Below are 13,284 nucleotides of genomic sequence, written 5' to 3'. Positions count from 1 at the left end.
TCACTCTCTCTCTCACACACACGCTCCCAAACATACACACTCCGAGGAAAACCTTGCTAGCGCCCGTTTCATTTGTGTCAGAAACGGGCCTTTTTTACTAGCAGTACATAAAACTTCCACACATGAAAGTTGCCCCTCCAAACTTTTATTGCCCCATTTTTGGTATCTTTTTGCTCAGCGGGCCAGATATAGAACCCAAGGAAGGCAAACGCAGAAAAGCATCAGAAAATACTTATTCACAGAACCCCAATGAAAGTGGTAGAAACAAACACAGATTTCAAAAAAAACATTGGAAAGCACAGATCTTTAGTTGTGAAAAGTTGATAAAAATTCCAAAGATCAATTAGGAAATATGGTCTTATTGTAACCAGTATGAATATATATATATATATATATATATATATATATATATATATATATATATATATATATATATATATATATATATATATATATATATATATATATATATATTAAAAAAAATATATATATATATATATATATACACATATATAAAGTTTACCTGTCCTCTGGGAGCTGTAGGGAGGCTCTGGGGTGCATTATAGTGGGAATTGAACCTTGGTCCTATTGTTCATTGTCCACTACACTGACCACTAGGCTACTCCATCCACTTGCTTGCTGCTTTCTTAGGAATGGCCAAAATATCTGGCGCTGTCATGCAGCCTTGTATCTATTGTCACTGTCACATCTTTTGGGGATGGGAAGGGGTCAGTGACCACTGGGGGATTAAGGAGGAGTCATGCCATCATCCCTCCAGTGGTCACCTGGTGAGTTAGGGCACCTTTTTCTGACTTAGTTGTGACTGAAACACGTCTAGATAAAGATGTACTTGTCTTCTGCTCTGGACATTTTTCTGTTCCATTATCGCAGAAAAAACGTCCAGATTGTAAGCCCACTCAAGTATTGCCCAAATCCTGCCACACACACCTCAAACACGTCCCGTTGTATTTGAATGAACTCAGCGAAAAAAAAGTCCCAATTCTGCCTTTTTGAAAATTGCAATTTAGACATTTTGGTGAAAAAAATGTCCATCTGGCACTTTGTACCACTTTTGAGACATTTTTCTTTTTTGAAAATGAGAGCCAGTGGGTACAAAAATTTAGAGGTCCTTTTAATAAACTTTATTCGTTGCTAAGAAGTGCCTAACACAGCTTAAACTGGCATATTCCAGGACACGCTCTGCTGAATTAGAGCACGTTAATCCGGGTGATAAACATTTTCTGTCATTTTTTGTGGCACAGGCATGTCAGGGGGGTCAGGGGGGGGGGGGCACTAATCAGTTAGCGTGCCCACATTACTGCAGGATTACCCCTTACCAGTCAGGTATGGTTAATGCAAAGAACCTTAACCATGGAAAGAACAGTGTGAGCGCGGTAATTATTTTAAATGACTGCATTCTAATGGCAGCATTAGCACATGGCCATTAATACAAAAAAGGTAAAATCAGCCATTTTACTGCTGTGATAAAAATGGCCTTAGTGTATGGGAAAAACCCGTGCAAGGGTGCGCTATGCACAGTTTTTGCCGCAGCTTAGTAAAAGGACCTCCTAGATTGTGAGCTCACTAAGGACAGAGAAAGTACCTGCATAATAAGAAAATGTAAACTGCTTTGGTTGTACCGTAGATAGTTGGTATATCAAATCCAAGACCCTTTATTCTTTACCTTCTTGCAATCTTTATACATCATCATAGTCCATGTCATTGTACATTCTTGATTAGCACAGGGACATTACCTGAACTTCCGGCATTCCTCTGGTTGTCTTTTCCATGTGCAGTTCTGTACTTTCATCACAGTCTGAATGTAATAGTCCTCTGAGTACCTAAAATGAGGAATAAATTATGAAATCAAAGTTCTGAATTAGATCGCTTTTACATAAAATTATATAATGACGTTATTACCGAGTAGCTGATGTTACAAAGAGAATGGAACTCAAAGGTCACCAACCAAGTCACCAAGTGACTTGAGAAAACCAACAGGGAAGAAAACAGAATAATAACCAATTAAGAGTGGGCAACATACTTCTGTGTTTAAAGCGTATACTTTTGTTTAATAAAACATATAAAATTTACTACAAAGAACCTTAACCATGACAGTTTCCTTATGAAACCTAAGGTACCTATTGCATTATAAAAGTATTAAACTAGAGTGAAAATGATTAATAAGCTTTTAATTATAGAACAGAGGTGACAAACATATTTCAGTGAAGGTTGGGATTTTATGGAAATCTAATTAAAGCAGGCTTATTGGGGGGTGGGGAAGGGAACCTTGAGTGTCACCCAAAATATTTTAGGTGCCAGAGAAACCTTCACACCCTAGCCCCGATGTACCTTGCTTGATTGATTGCGTGTGTGTGTGTGTGTGTTTAATTTCTTTAGCTTTCATGCTCTTCCTTTTATTTTTATATTTATTTTTCTCATCTTCCCTCCACCACTTTCTCCTACCATTTCTTTTTCTCTAGGATGGCGGTGACAAGCACAGCAGTAGCAGCAGCTCTCCTCCCTTGGACCTCGACTATCAATTGCTTTTTCCAGCCCAGAGCCTACCTCAATGTTTGTGGCTTTCTGCCTGGGCCAGTCACAGAGGAGGCAGATATTCCTGGTCTGGGCCTGTCACAAGCCACTTGACTACCATGTGGAAATCTGACATCAGGGAGCATGATAAGAGTGGCAGTGCCCATCTTCAAGATTTTAGAGGACATAGCAGTTAGAGAGGATGGAGAGTCTGGACTGTGCAGTTTACCCAGTCCTATGGACAACACGTCCCATGCTCCATTGTAAGATGAACAAAGACAAAGATGCTGTTTGCCTGTCTTTCTTCAAACACTTAGCTCAGAAGGGAAATAAGTTTTAACCACTATGTATACAAGAATAGAACAAAGTAGGATGAAAAAACAGAAGTTTTAACCACTATGTATACAAGAATAGAACAAAGTAGGATGAAAAATACAGAAGTTACACAGTGACTCTGAATTTTGCCTATGTTGGGTTTTTTTTAAAGCAAGGGGGATGAGGACAGAGCTTCAGCAACAGTTATGTCATTGATGACTATGATAAACAAACAAAATAATGAAGAGTCCAGTAAATGATACAAAACCATACAGTACAAAAGTACTTATTTTTCAAAAAAACGAGGAAAAGACCTCAAAACACTCAAACATTTACTGTAATTTTGGTGTCTTTTTGAAAGACCATACTTCCTTCTCCTACATCTAAAAACAAAGATCTAACACTAACCCACTGATTCTATAAAGCTCGCCAAAAATTGCATGTGCAAATTTAGAAACGTTCCCAATCTGTGTGCACAATTTAATAGAATGAGCCAATTAGTGCCAATAATTAGCTTTTTAACAAGCAATTATTGACACTAATTAGATTTAATTGGGACTTACCCACGTAAAGTTAGGCGCCAGATCCATGTTTTAGAGTACGCAGAATGTTCAGAGAGCATTAATGGTGGGGACAACACGCATGCCAATGTAAATGTAGTCACTCCTATGTAAATGAGGCCGTAAGGATCGAGCGGAAATTTGTCCGGTGATCCTGAAGAAGAAACTGTGAATTCAAAATGCTGGCCGCCGTTGATCACTGTCTTAACCAACAAGGGAGCACGGAGACTGACTCGTCCTTGAGCTAAGTTTTGGTTTAATATTCTTTAGCCAATAAAGTCTGCACTTAGAGTTTTTTTTGGGCCGATGATGAGGAAGTCCAACCCCAGTTTGACTTTATGAGTTGTCACGGGGTTTCTCAAGGCCTTTTTTCCTCTTTAAGATAAGAATACTTGCTTGAAGTAATTGATTTTTTGAGTACCTAATTAATTTTTGACTCTCAACCGATCAACCAAGGTAACTCACCCCATTACATAGACTAAATTACCACCTGGCCATTTCCTTCTTTAAAAGAAAAAAGCCTTTTACCAGCAGTGGCAAAGGGGGGCCTCGACACCTACGTGTCACCACCACAGCAGAGCCCCTTTTACAGCCATTTGGTAAAAAGACCCCTTAGAGGCCCTTTTACTAACCTGCGTAGGCGCCTACATGCGTCCTACGCATGTCGATTTTGAACTACCGCCCGGCTACCGCATGGTCTTGGCGGTAATTTCATTTTTTATGCGCACTCACTAAGTGCGCCGGAAGGTTTCCACATGCGCCGTTAACCGGGCGGTAATCAGCACTGTACTCGCATAGACCATTACCGCCCAGTTAATGTGTGAGACTTTACTGCTAGGTCAATGGTAATGGTAAGGTTTCAGGCTCAAAATGGACATGCACCAATTTTTCTTTTGCCGCACATCCATTTTCAGACAAAAAAAAAGAGGCCTTTTTTGAGCTGACAAATGGACCTGCGCAAGTCCAATACATGCGTCTACACCAGCACACGCCATTTTTCGGTACAACTTAGTAAAAGGATCTTTTAGTGAGGATCCAAAACTATTTCCTTGCCTGGGGCACTCTGCACATACGATAGCATGAAGTTGGAATCCAAGCTCTCTTTCCCCCACAATTGGGTGTAAAACCGAATGATCCTGGCCTCGATTGAACATTGGTCCGTCAATCGCTGGCCTGCTTCATCTCTCATAGCATAGATGACCTTGTGTCCTACTGCTACCTTGCAATTCTGGAAAGGGTCTGGTGAATACCGATGCCCATATTCCCTTTCCAGAAGCAAAGAAGCGTATCGATATTGCAACATCCTCACCTGTGCCTGCAAAGCTTCTATTTCTCCAGTTGGTTGGAGACCACGTGGTCCAACTGCTTGCGAAGCCGACAGCACCGTGCCTGTAATCCTTGACTCTGGTTCCTGGCTAGGGACCGGAAAAGGGCCTTGACACGCCCCTTTACTATGTCCCACCGGGCTCCCTTGTCATCCATCACCTCCCATAGTATTTCTTGGTCTGCTAAAAAGCCCTCAAAGACTTACCTGTTCTGCTCTACTTCTAATAACTTTGCACTCAGTTTCCAAAATCCTGGGCCTTTCTGCACCCCTTCGTATATTGTTAAGACTGTGGAAACTAAGACGTGATCTGAATATTCTATTCATCTATTGGGCTGCCTCTGAACCCTAGCCAACCCACCTACAAAGAGCCAGTCAATACTGCTCTCCATGTCTCCCCTTCTAAAAGTAACCCCTTCCCTCCTGCCACCTCCAGCCTTGCCTGTTTTACGACTGCTGCCAGCAGGAGGCTGTCATAACCCACCATATGCTTGGACCCCTTTCTATCCGCTTGCTGTAAGACCATATTAAAATCTCCTCCGAATACCACCAATTTGCTTGTATATAAATACAGTTTCACCTGGAGCAGCAGCTACTTGCGTTCCCATCTAATCTGGGCCCATAAAAGTTCATGATTCGCACTGCTACCCCTCTGATTAAAACATCTAATATGACATACCTCCCCATCTCCACCTCTATTTCCGTCGTAACCTCCACCTCTTGGGTGGCAAAAAGAATTGCCACCCCTGCACATCTCTCTTTAGCCAGAGACCAGAACGAGGGCCCCCTTTCCAATCTCTCTTGGCCCAGTGCAGGAGCTGCAAAAAATCCACATGAGTCTCCTGCAACAGGATGCAGTCTGCTTTGTGCTGGGTCAAATTGCTAAAGGCGACAAATCTAGTTCTCTCTGCCTTTATGCTGGCTACATTCAGAGTAGCAAAGATTAAGGACAAGGCAGCCATGGTTTATTTCTTAAATTTCTTACCACTCCTTACCTCTTCACCACAATTCCTCTTCACAGATATTCCTGCCCCCATCATTTCTTCAGGATCCTCTATAATTTCTTCCAATTCCAAATCCTCTCACTCTGAGTCATCTTCCCAGGCTTTCTTTCTACCCTTCTTTTTCTTGGTTTCCTCTGAACCAGCACTTTCCCCGTTCACCCCTTCCTTACCCTCCTCTATTTCCTGCATGAGGCCCTTCATTAAACTAGCAGGGTGTGATGCTAGACTTGGGGGTGACAATGCTAGCTCCTCCCTGTTAAGTCTTCTAGATGATTCATTCCTCTCACCCCTTCTCTCCCTCCTCTTCTCCTCCAAAACCTCCCTTTAGGGTGGATTCACCTCGAGATCACCCTCTCCTTCCCCTGACACCTGCAACAGTGCATATCGATTACTCCGGCTCTCCAGAATCTCTGTTCTCCCTGCTCGAGCTATACCCCTCCCCTCCTTTCTCCGACCCCCCTTCCCTCCATGTTTCCCTACCAGGGTCCATGTTTCCCCTTCTTCTACCCCCTCCTCCCACTTCCCTCTTCCATCCTTTCACTCAGGCCCCTTCTTTGAATTTGATCCAGTCTTGATGCCCTCTTCTCCCCCTTTCCCTTTCCCTTAGTACCTGCCTCTGTATGGATAGCAGTATTTGATTTCTACACTAGTCCCTTTAGCAAGTCCTGCTTCTGTCCTTGTCTCCCTGTAGCTTCTGCTTGTGCCCATTCCTCCCCCCTCCTCTCTCCCTCTACCTGATTGTAGAGGGAGAGAAGAGGGGGGGAGGAATGGGCACAAGCAGGCATTCTGCTTGCAGGCATTTGCTAAAAGGGTGCCCCAAATCCCCACACAGATTACAGCGTATGGTAGTGCAGTCGCTAGTGTCATGATCTGTACTGCCACATCGAGAGCACTTTAAAACTGTGCAAGACATGCTTAAGTGATGGAAAGATCTGCACCTGTAGCACTGTCTGGGTTGTCCTACATAAAATCACTTAATTTGATCCCTTCCAATGTATGTGGCTGAAGGTATGTGTTGGGTGACATACCTGCTTATAATCGAACGAGAAAAACGCCCAAGTTCCGACCTAAATCGGGAGATGGACGTTTATCTCACAAAAACGAATAACGCGGTATAATTGAAAGCCGAACTTGGATGTTTTCAACTGCACTCCATCACGGAAGCGTACAAAGTTGACGGGGGCGTGCCGGAGGCGTGGTGAAGGCGGGACTGGGGCATGGTTATCACCCGAACAGAGATGGGCACCTTTCGCCGATAATGGAAAAAAAGTATGCGTTTGTAGCTAGAATTTAGGGCACTTTTCCTGGACCCTGTTTTTTCACGAATAAGGCCCCAAAAAGTGCCCTAAATGACCAGATTACCCCCAGAGGGAATCGGGGATGACCTCCCCTGACTCCCCCAGTGGTCACTAACCCCCTCCCACCACAAAAAAATGACGTTTCACAACTTTTTATTTTCACCCTCAAATGTCATACCCACCTCCCTGGCAGCAGTATGCAGGTCCCTGGAGCTGTTGTTAGGGGGTGCAGTGGACTTCAGGCAGGTGGACCCAGGCCCATCCCCCCCCTACCTGTTACAATTGTGCTGCTTAATGCTTAGTCGTCCAACCCCCCCCAAACCCACTGTACCCACATGTAGGTGCCCCCCTTCACCCCTTAGGGCTATAGTAATGGTGTAGACTTGTGGGCAGTGGGTTTTGAGGGGGATTTGGGGGGCTCAACACACAAGGGAAGGGTGCTATGCACCTGGGAGCTCTTTTACCTTTTTTTTTGTTTTTGTAAAAGTGCCCCCTAGGGTGCCCGGTTGGTGTCCTGGCATGTGAGGGGGACCAGTGCACAACGAATCCTGGCCCCTCCCACGAACAAATGCCTTGGATTTATTCGTTTTTGAGCTGGGCGCTTTCATTTTCCATTATCACTGAAAAACAAAAACACCCAGCTCACAAATTGTCGAATAAAACATGGACGTCTATTTTTTGCGAAAATACGGTTCGGTCCGCCCCTTCATGGACCCATTCTCGGAGATAAACGCCCATAGAGATAGACGTTTTCGTTCGATTATGCCCCTCATAGCCTGTCTGTTTTCATTTTGCAAGGGCACTCCACCCCCCCCCACCCCCGCCCCCGTGGCTTGGGTCTGGTATTTTGCTTAACGGAGTCCTAGTTTCAGCATACTGTCCCAACCAGTAGGACAGGTCTGCAGCCGTGAGAGACTCATTACGTACCAATATAGTAATCTGGACTGCGTCCTATCTACTGATGGGGATCACCTTAAAATCCACCCATCTACCCTGATGCTGCACCTCTGTGTACTTTTCCCAAAACAGGTCCAATCCTCGACCTGTTAAGAAACTAATATCATATTCAGGGATTCTCACAGGGTAGATGACTACAGATCTTCAGGGATAAAGCCCAGGGAGAATACCATTCTTAATACAACCTCCCTAGGTGGAGCTACCCCTGTGCCCACCCAACACAGCTGGACAACGTTTCGACGTTTTGGGGTAACATCGCTCCTGGGACCCCGCAATGGGCCAGAAAATGGATTTCCCCTTGTCCGACTCCTGCCTCCCCTGTCTCCACACCTTCTCCCCATACTACCGAACAAAGGATAAAGGGGCTGATAACAGCGTACTCCCCTCCCCCACTCCCCCAACATCCCCTTCCTTCCTTCCTTCCCTCTCTCCCCCTCTCACCCTGCTCTTCCCCTCCCTCCTTCCCCATGTCCACTAACCCCACTATGTTCAGTTCACTTGTGCTGTTTCTGTATATTCCCTCTCTGCAATGTCTTGCTTCCAGTCATCTGCCGGTTGCTGAAATCCCCTTGCTCTGCCGCTGTCCCACTCAGACCAGGTCTGGGATCCGCCTCCTGTTGTACCTGACGCTCTCCACCATGCACTTTCTCCATACCTGACGCTGTTCCACTTAGACCAGGTCTGGGATCCGCCTCCAGGTGTATCTGACACTCTTCACCATGCACTTTCTCTATATCTAGCACTGTCTTACTCAGTCTGGGTCTTGGCTCTGCCTCCTGGTGCAACTGACACTCTCCTCCCTGCACTTTATATCTGGCACTGTCTTAGTCTGGGTCTTGGCTCCGCCTCCTGGTGCAAATAACACTCTCCTCCATGCACTGTCTTACTCAGTCTGGGTCTTGGCTCCATTTCCTGGTGCATCTGACACTCTCCTCCTTGCACTTTCTCTGTATCTGGCACTGTCTTACTCAGGGGCATAGCCAGACTTCGGCGGGAGGGGGGTCCAGAGCCCGAGGTGAGAGGGCAAATTTTAGCCCCCCCCCCCATTGCCGACCCCCCCCCCCCCCCCGCCACCACCAACAACAACTTTGACCCCTCCCCCAGCCGGCGACCCTCTCAACCCCCCCTCCCGCCATCGCCTACCTTTGCTGGGGGGGGACCCCAACCCACGCCAGCCAAGGTCCTCTTCTTCCTTTGTTCTGTTTCTGACGTCCCGCACGTTGTATGTGCAGGACGTCAGACTCACAGAAACAGAATGAAGCCTTGCGATCTCCAGGGCTTCGTTCTGTTTCTGTGAATCTGACGTCCTGCACGTTATACGTGCAGGACGTCAGACTCAGAAACAGAACGAAGGAAGAGGACCTCGGCTTGCGGGGATTGGGGTCCCCCGCGAGTAAAGGTAGCAGACGGCGGGTTGACAGCGGGAGGGGGGGTCGAGAGGGTTGTCAGCATGGGGGTCCAGGGCCAAATCTACGAGGGCCCAGGCCCCCGTGGCCCCACGTAACTATGCCCCTGGTCTTACTCAGTCTGGGTCTTGGCTCTGTCTCCTGATGCAGCTGACAATCTCCACAATTCTCTCTCTCCTTTCTCAGACTCCTGCTCTGATGGGCTTGGGTTTTTTGGAAGTTTCCTTCTGCTCTTTCTTCTTCTTTCTAAGAGGCTGAATCTATTGGGAGCCCCTGCCTGTCACCGGGCTTCCCCCATGATGTCATCAGCACTCCTGATTGTGACTGGACTACAGCTCTTGGACAGCCTCACTCAGAGGTCTGCCCTATCAATTCTGTCCATGAGTGACTGTGGTGTTCCCTCGATGTTCCCACCCTCTGTCCACCATATTTGCTCTCAGCTACTTCCATCTCTTGTAGACAGTACTCCACTTCTCCATTCCTGTACTTTCCCATCCTCTTCAGTCTCTGTCTCCATCTGCAAATCCCTTTGTTTTTGCTCTGCCTTTCCTCCCATTGTGCCTGGTAGCTGCTGTGTTTGTGAGGTGTCTGGTGATTCTGCTCCAGCTTCAGCATTCACTGTTCTGATTCTCCAGGCTGCCTTTCCTCTCTGTCTCTCCCAGCAAACCTAAGCTCTTCTCTGTGGTTTCAGCAATGCCCTGCCAGCTCTCTAAGTATAATGGACGTTTTTGAATTTTTTTTCAGTTTCATTGCTCTTTTGTGTTCCAAACTTGCCAGGTTCTCTTGCTGCATGCAGTGCTGGAGCCCCTCCTTATCTGCAGTGCCTGCCACAACTCGACTAGGAGCCCCTGTTCCACTAGGTTGGTAAGTGGATGGAGCACCTGGCTCTTGGGAATCTTGTGAGAAATAAAATGCTGGTGATAACTGGGAATTATCTGTGTCAGTCTTGTCTTTTCCTCCTTATGCCTGCTGCTGTTTTTCTTCCCCTTCTGTCCCTTCCAGCATAATCTCTGGGGTCTCTGTAACCGTGGTGTCCTGTGTGTGTCTCTGGGTTCTGCTTCCTGCTGGATCTGGGACTGCGTCTGGGTCTGCTGCATGCGTTCCCTGTTCAGGAAAACCTCATGGAGGGGGTTAGCTCTGCTGTTCTTTAATTCTTGCAGCTGTCTTTGCTTTGCTGTAAGCCGCTTTTGGAGTGCTTCAATTCCCTTAACGTACTTGTCCCGTGGTCCAGTGGAAGCCAAGTTACACATAGTTTTTGCTAGCTTCACCCGCTTCCTCTGTACTCCTATTTCACCAGTCTAATGACCTCTTCAGGAGTCATTTGCTGGGCCTCTTCTTTCTGCCAGGCCTGACTCTTCCTCCTCTTCTTCCTCACTAACATCCTCCTCAGACTCTCTGTTGCTATCTTCCTGCACCTCTCCTCTGATACTGGATGCAGAGAACCCTGCTCTGGAACCAGGGCCCTGGAACTGCTTTCCTGCCCCCTGTTCTTCACCCAGCTTAGGAATGTTATGGCCAGGACTTACTGTCAGGATGAGCTGGCTCCTCAGCAAGTGCCGCTGGGCTCTGGTCTTTCTTTCGTCCACAGGCCTGAGCTGTCCTGGTTCTCCTTGTTTCATGCTTGGGGCTCGGGTGGAGGAAACTTCCCCTTCATGGTGTTTCTCAGCTCCAAGTGTGCTAGGCCTTTCAGCCTGGGACTGTCCTGCATGGGGGCCCCCTCCCCTCTGCATTGTTCAGCAGCCATGAGTTACACCAGCTATCCTTCCAGAACCTCTTCACCACAGTGCTGTCCGATTCAGTCAAAAATTTTTCGATTCAATACAATTCGATTTTTTCAAAAAAATTGGTTTTTCGATTCAATTTGATTTGATTTAACTAGATTGAAATAGTGAGGCCCACATGCTAATATTATAACACAAAGGGTTAAAAAAAAACAGGCAGCAGCAATTGAACAAAGGCAAACTTTAATATGAGCACACCATGCTGTGTTACATCATATGAAAAGTGAAGTCTGGTCAAGTTTTACATCTTCCAGTTTTTATTAAGAAAAATCATTTTGTCCACTTTGGCTGGCTTCAGACAACTGCGTCTTGCAGCTATAATTTGTCCAGCAGCAGAAACGTGTTCAAAAATAGAATAATCCATTTGTGTATCTAAAAGGTAAACTTCTACAAAACAGGTGAAGATGTGATTCCATGTGCCCCAATGAAAGGAGAGTGTAATTCTACTTCCATTTAATTTCAATATATTCTATCACCTTTATAACACCAGGCTTCCCAAGGCAGATTACAACAACAGTTAAGATGAAACCATCAGGAAATAGGATATTCTCACTGAAATCTGAACATCTGTACTGTATAAAACAGTGAAGAAAAATGTGCACAACCAACAGAGTTTATAATTTCGGTTTCTACCGGCTACAATAATTTGTGAAGCTATTTTAGTGATATTTCTTTTCTCCTCCAGCTTTTAAGGCACTGCCTATGCAACTGAAACAGCTTTAGGCTTGTTACAGATAGACCAACAATAAAAAATGACAACGTGGATGCAGCAGCTCATAAGTTTGCTTGCTTTGTTCTGAGTGAAGGCAATAACAGCTGCGCGGGGGAGTGGAAACAGATTAACCAAAGTGGATTCCTTGTTTACAATGGACTAGATAGAGCTGCCCAAGGAGGTTTAATAGATGGGAGTGGAAGTGAACCTTTCTCCCTTCTTTACCCCCCCCCCCCAAGTCTTACATCTTTCGCCCGCTATTTCCCATCCGCGTGGTCATTTTCACTGCCCTGTAGCATTCTCCCTCCGGTACCGGAGATTCACATAGTCAGCCTTCTGCCAGCATCTGAGCCTTTTCTCAGGCGCGTTCTGCCTACTCTAATGCAACTTCCTGTTTACTGCAGAGATGGGAGGCGCCTGAGGACAGGCCCCTGTGTAATCTTATCAAAGGGTTCATTCTATACTTTGATATTCCAAGGAGTTACAATAGCAGAAGACAGCCCTTCATAGGGCAGAAAGGAAATGGCAAAATACATTGATGGTGACAGACAAAGAAGGGTATCGATCTGTAATGCACATGTCTCATAGAATGGTAGAAAAAAGTAAATATACCAGTTGTCATCCCGCAGCTTTACGGCGTAGCCTACCTTATTCTCAATTTTTGAGGTTCCACCGCATTTGCTCGTCTATTGATGACTTTAAAGAACATTCTAAAGTTCTCTTTGATGAGTTGTTAGAAAGAGGATATCCCCTGCGGGTGTTGAAATCAGCCTACAGGAGAGCAAGATACATCAACCGAGATCTCCTCTTTGTGCCCAGAAACAAAACATCAGATGCCAACAAGACAGTTTGTGTGATGAGACACACGGTTGGCAGTGAACATTTAGCACGCACCCTGCATTCCCACTGGGATGTGTTGCGTTCGCATCGTTTGTTTCAAGAACAAGAACTACTCATTGCTTTTTCTAGAGGACGTAATATTAGAGAACTACTTAGTCCATCTGAACTACCTTTGATCAGTGCGGATCCATCCTTTTTAGAGAATGCCGGCCATTACAAATGTGGCCGGTGTAGGACATGTAAGATCACTGTGGAGGGGAATGAGTTCATTAACCCGGTGAACCACAAGAAATACCATCTTAAGAGCCATACTGATTGTAGATCTACTCATGTCGTATATGTCTTACAATGCCCCTGTGCTAAAATATATGTGGGCAAAACCATCAGACCTGTCAACATTAGGATGAACGAACACAGACATAGCGTAATCCATTCCCACCCTGGCGCTCCTTTGGTCTCTCATTGTTTATCAGCTTCACACACCTTTGAAGAATTTTTGGTGCAAGTGATCGATCGAGTTGCCCCTAAAATTCGAAGGGGGGATATTGATAGACG

At 45.7% G+C, this 13,284-nt stretch overlaps 1 protein-coding gene across 1 annotated transcript in view; it reads right to left on the bottom strand.

Annotated features, from left to right (window-relative positions):
* Positions 1-11,126, bottom strand: part of LOC115458735 (alpha-2,8-sialyltransferase 8F-like) — a 68,119-nt gene extending 56,993 nt beyond the window's left edge. The window contains exons 1-3 of the mRNA XM_030188561.1: positions 10,923-11,126; positions 2,566-2,699; positions 1,755-1,841 (exon numbers count right to left, since the gene is read on the bottom strand). Coding sequence (XP_030044421.1) covers positions 1,755-1,841; positions 2,566-2,699; positions 10,923-11,126 — 425 coding nt within the window. The remainder of the gene's footprint in view (positions 1-1,754; positions 1,842-2,565; positions 2,700-10,922) is intronic.
* Between the last annotated feature and the right edge of the window lie 2,158 nt (positions 11,127-13,284).

This window comes from Microcaecilia unicolor, unplaced genomic scaffold (assembly GCF_901765095.1).
Source record: "Microcaecilia unicolor unplaced genomic scaffold, aMicUni1.1, whole genome shotgun sequence".
Taxonomy (NCBI): Eukaryota; Metazoa; Chordata; class Amphibia; order Gymnophiona; family Siphonopidae; genus Microcaecilia; species Microcaecilia unicolor.
The sequence above is the reverse complement of the archived record's forward strand: the minus strand, read 5'-3'. Positions and strand labels throughout refer to the sequence as shown.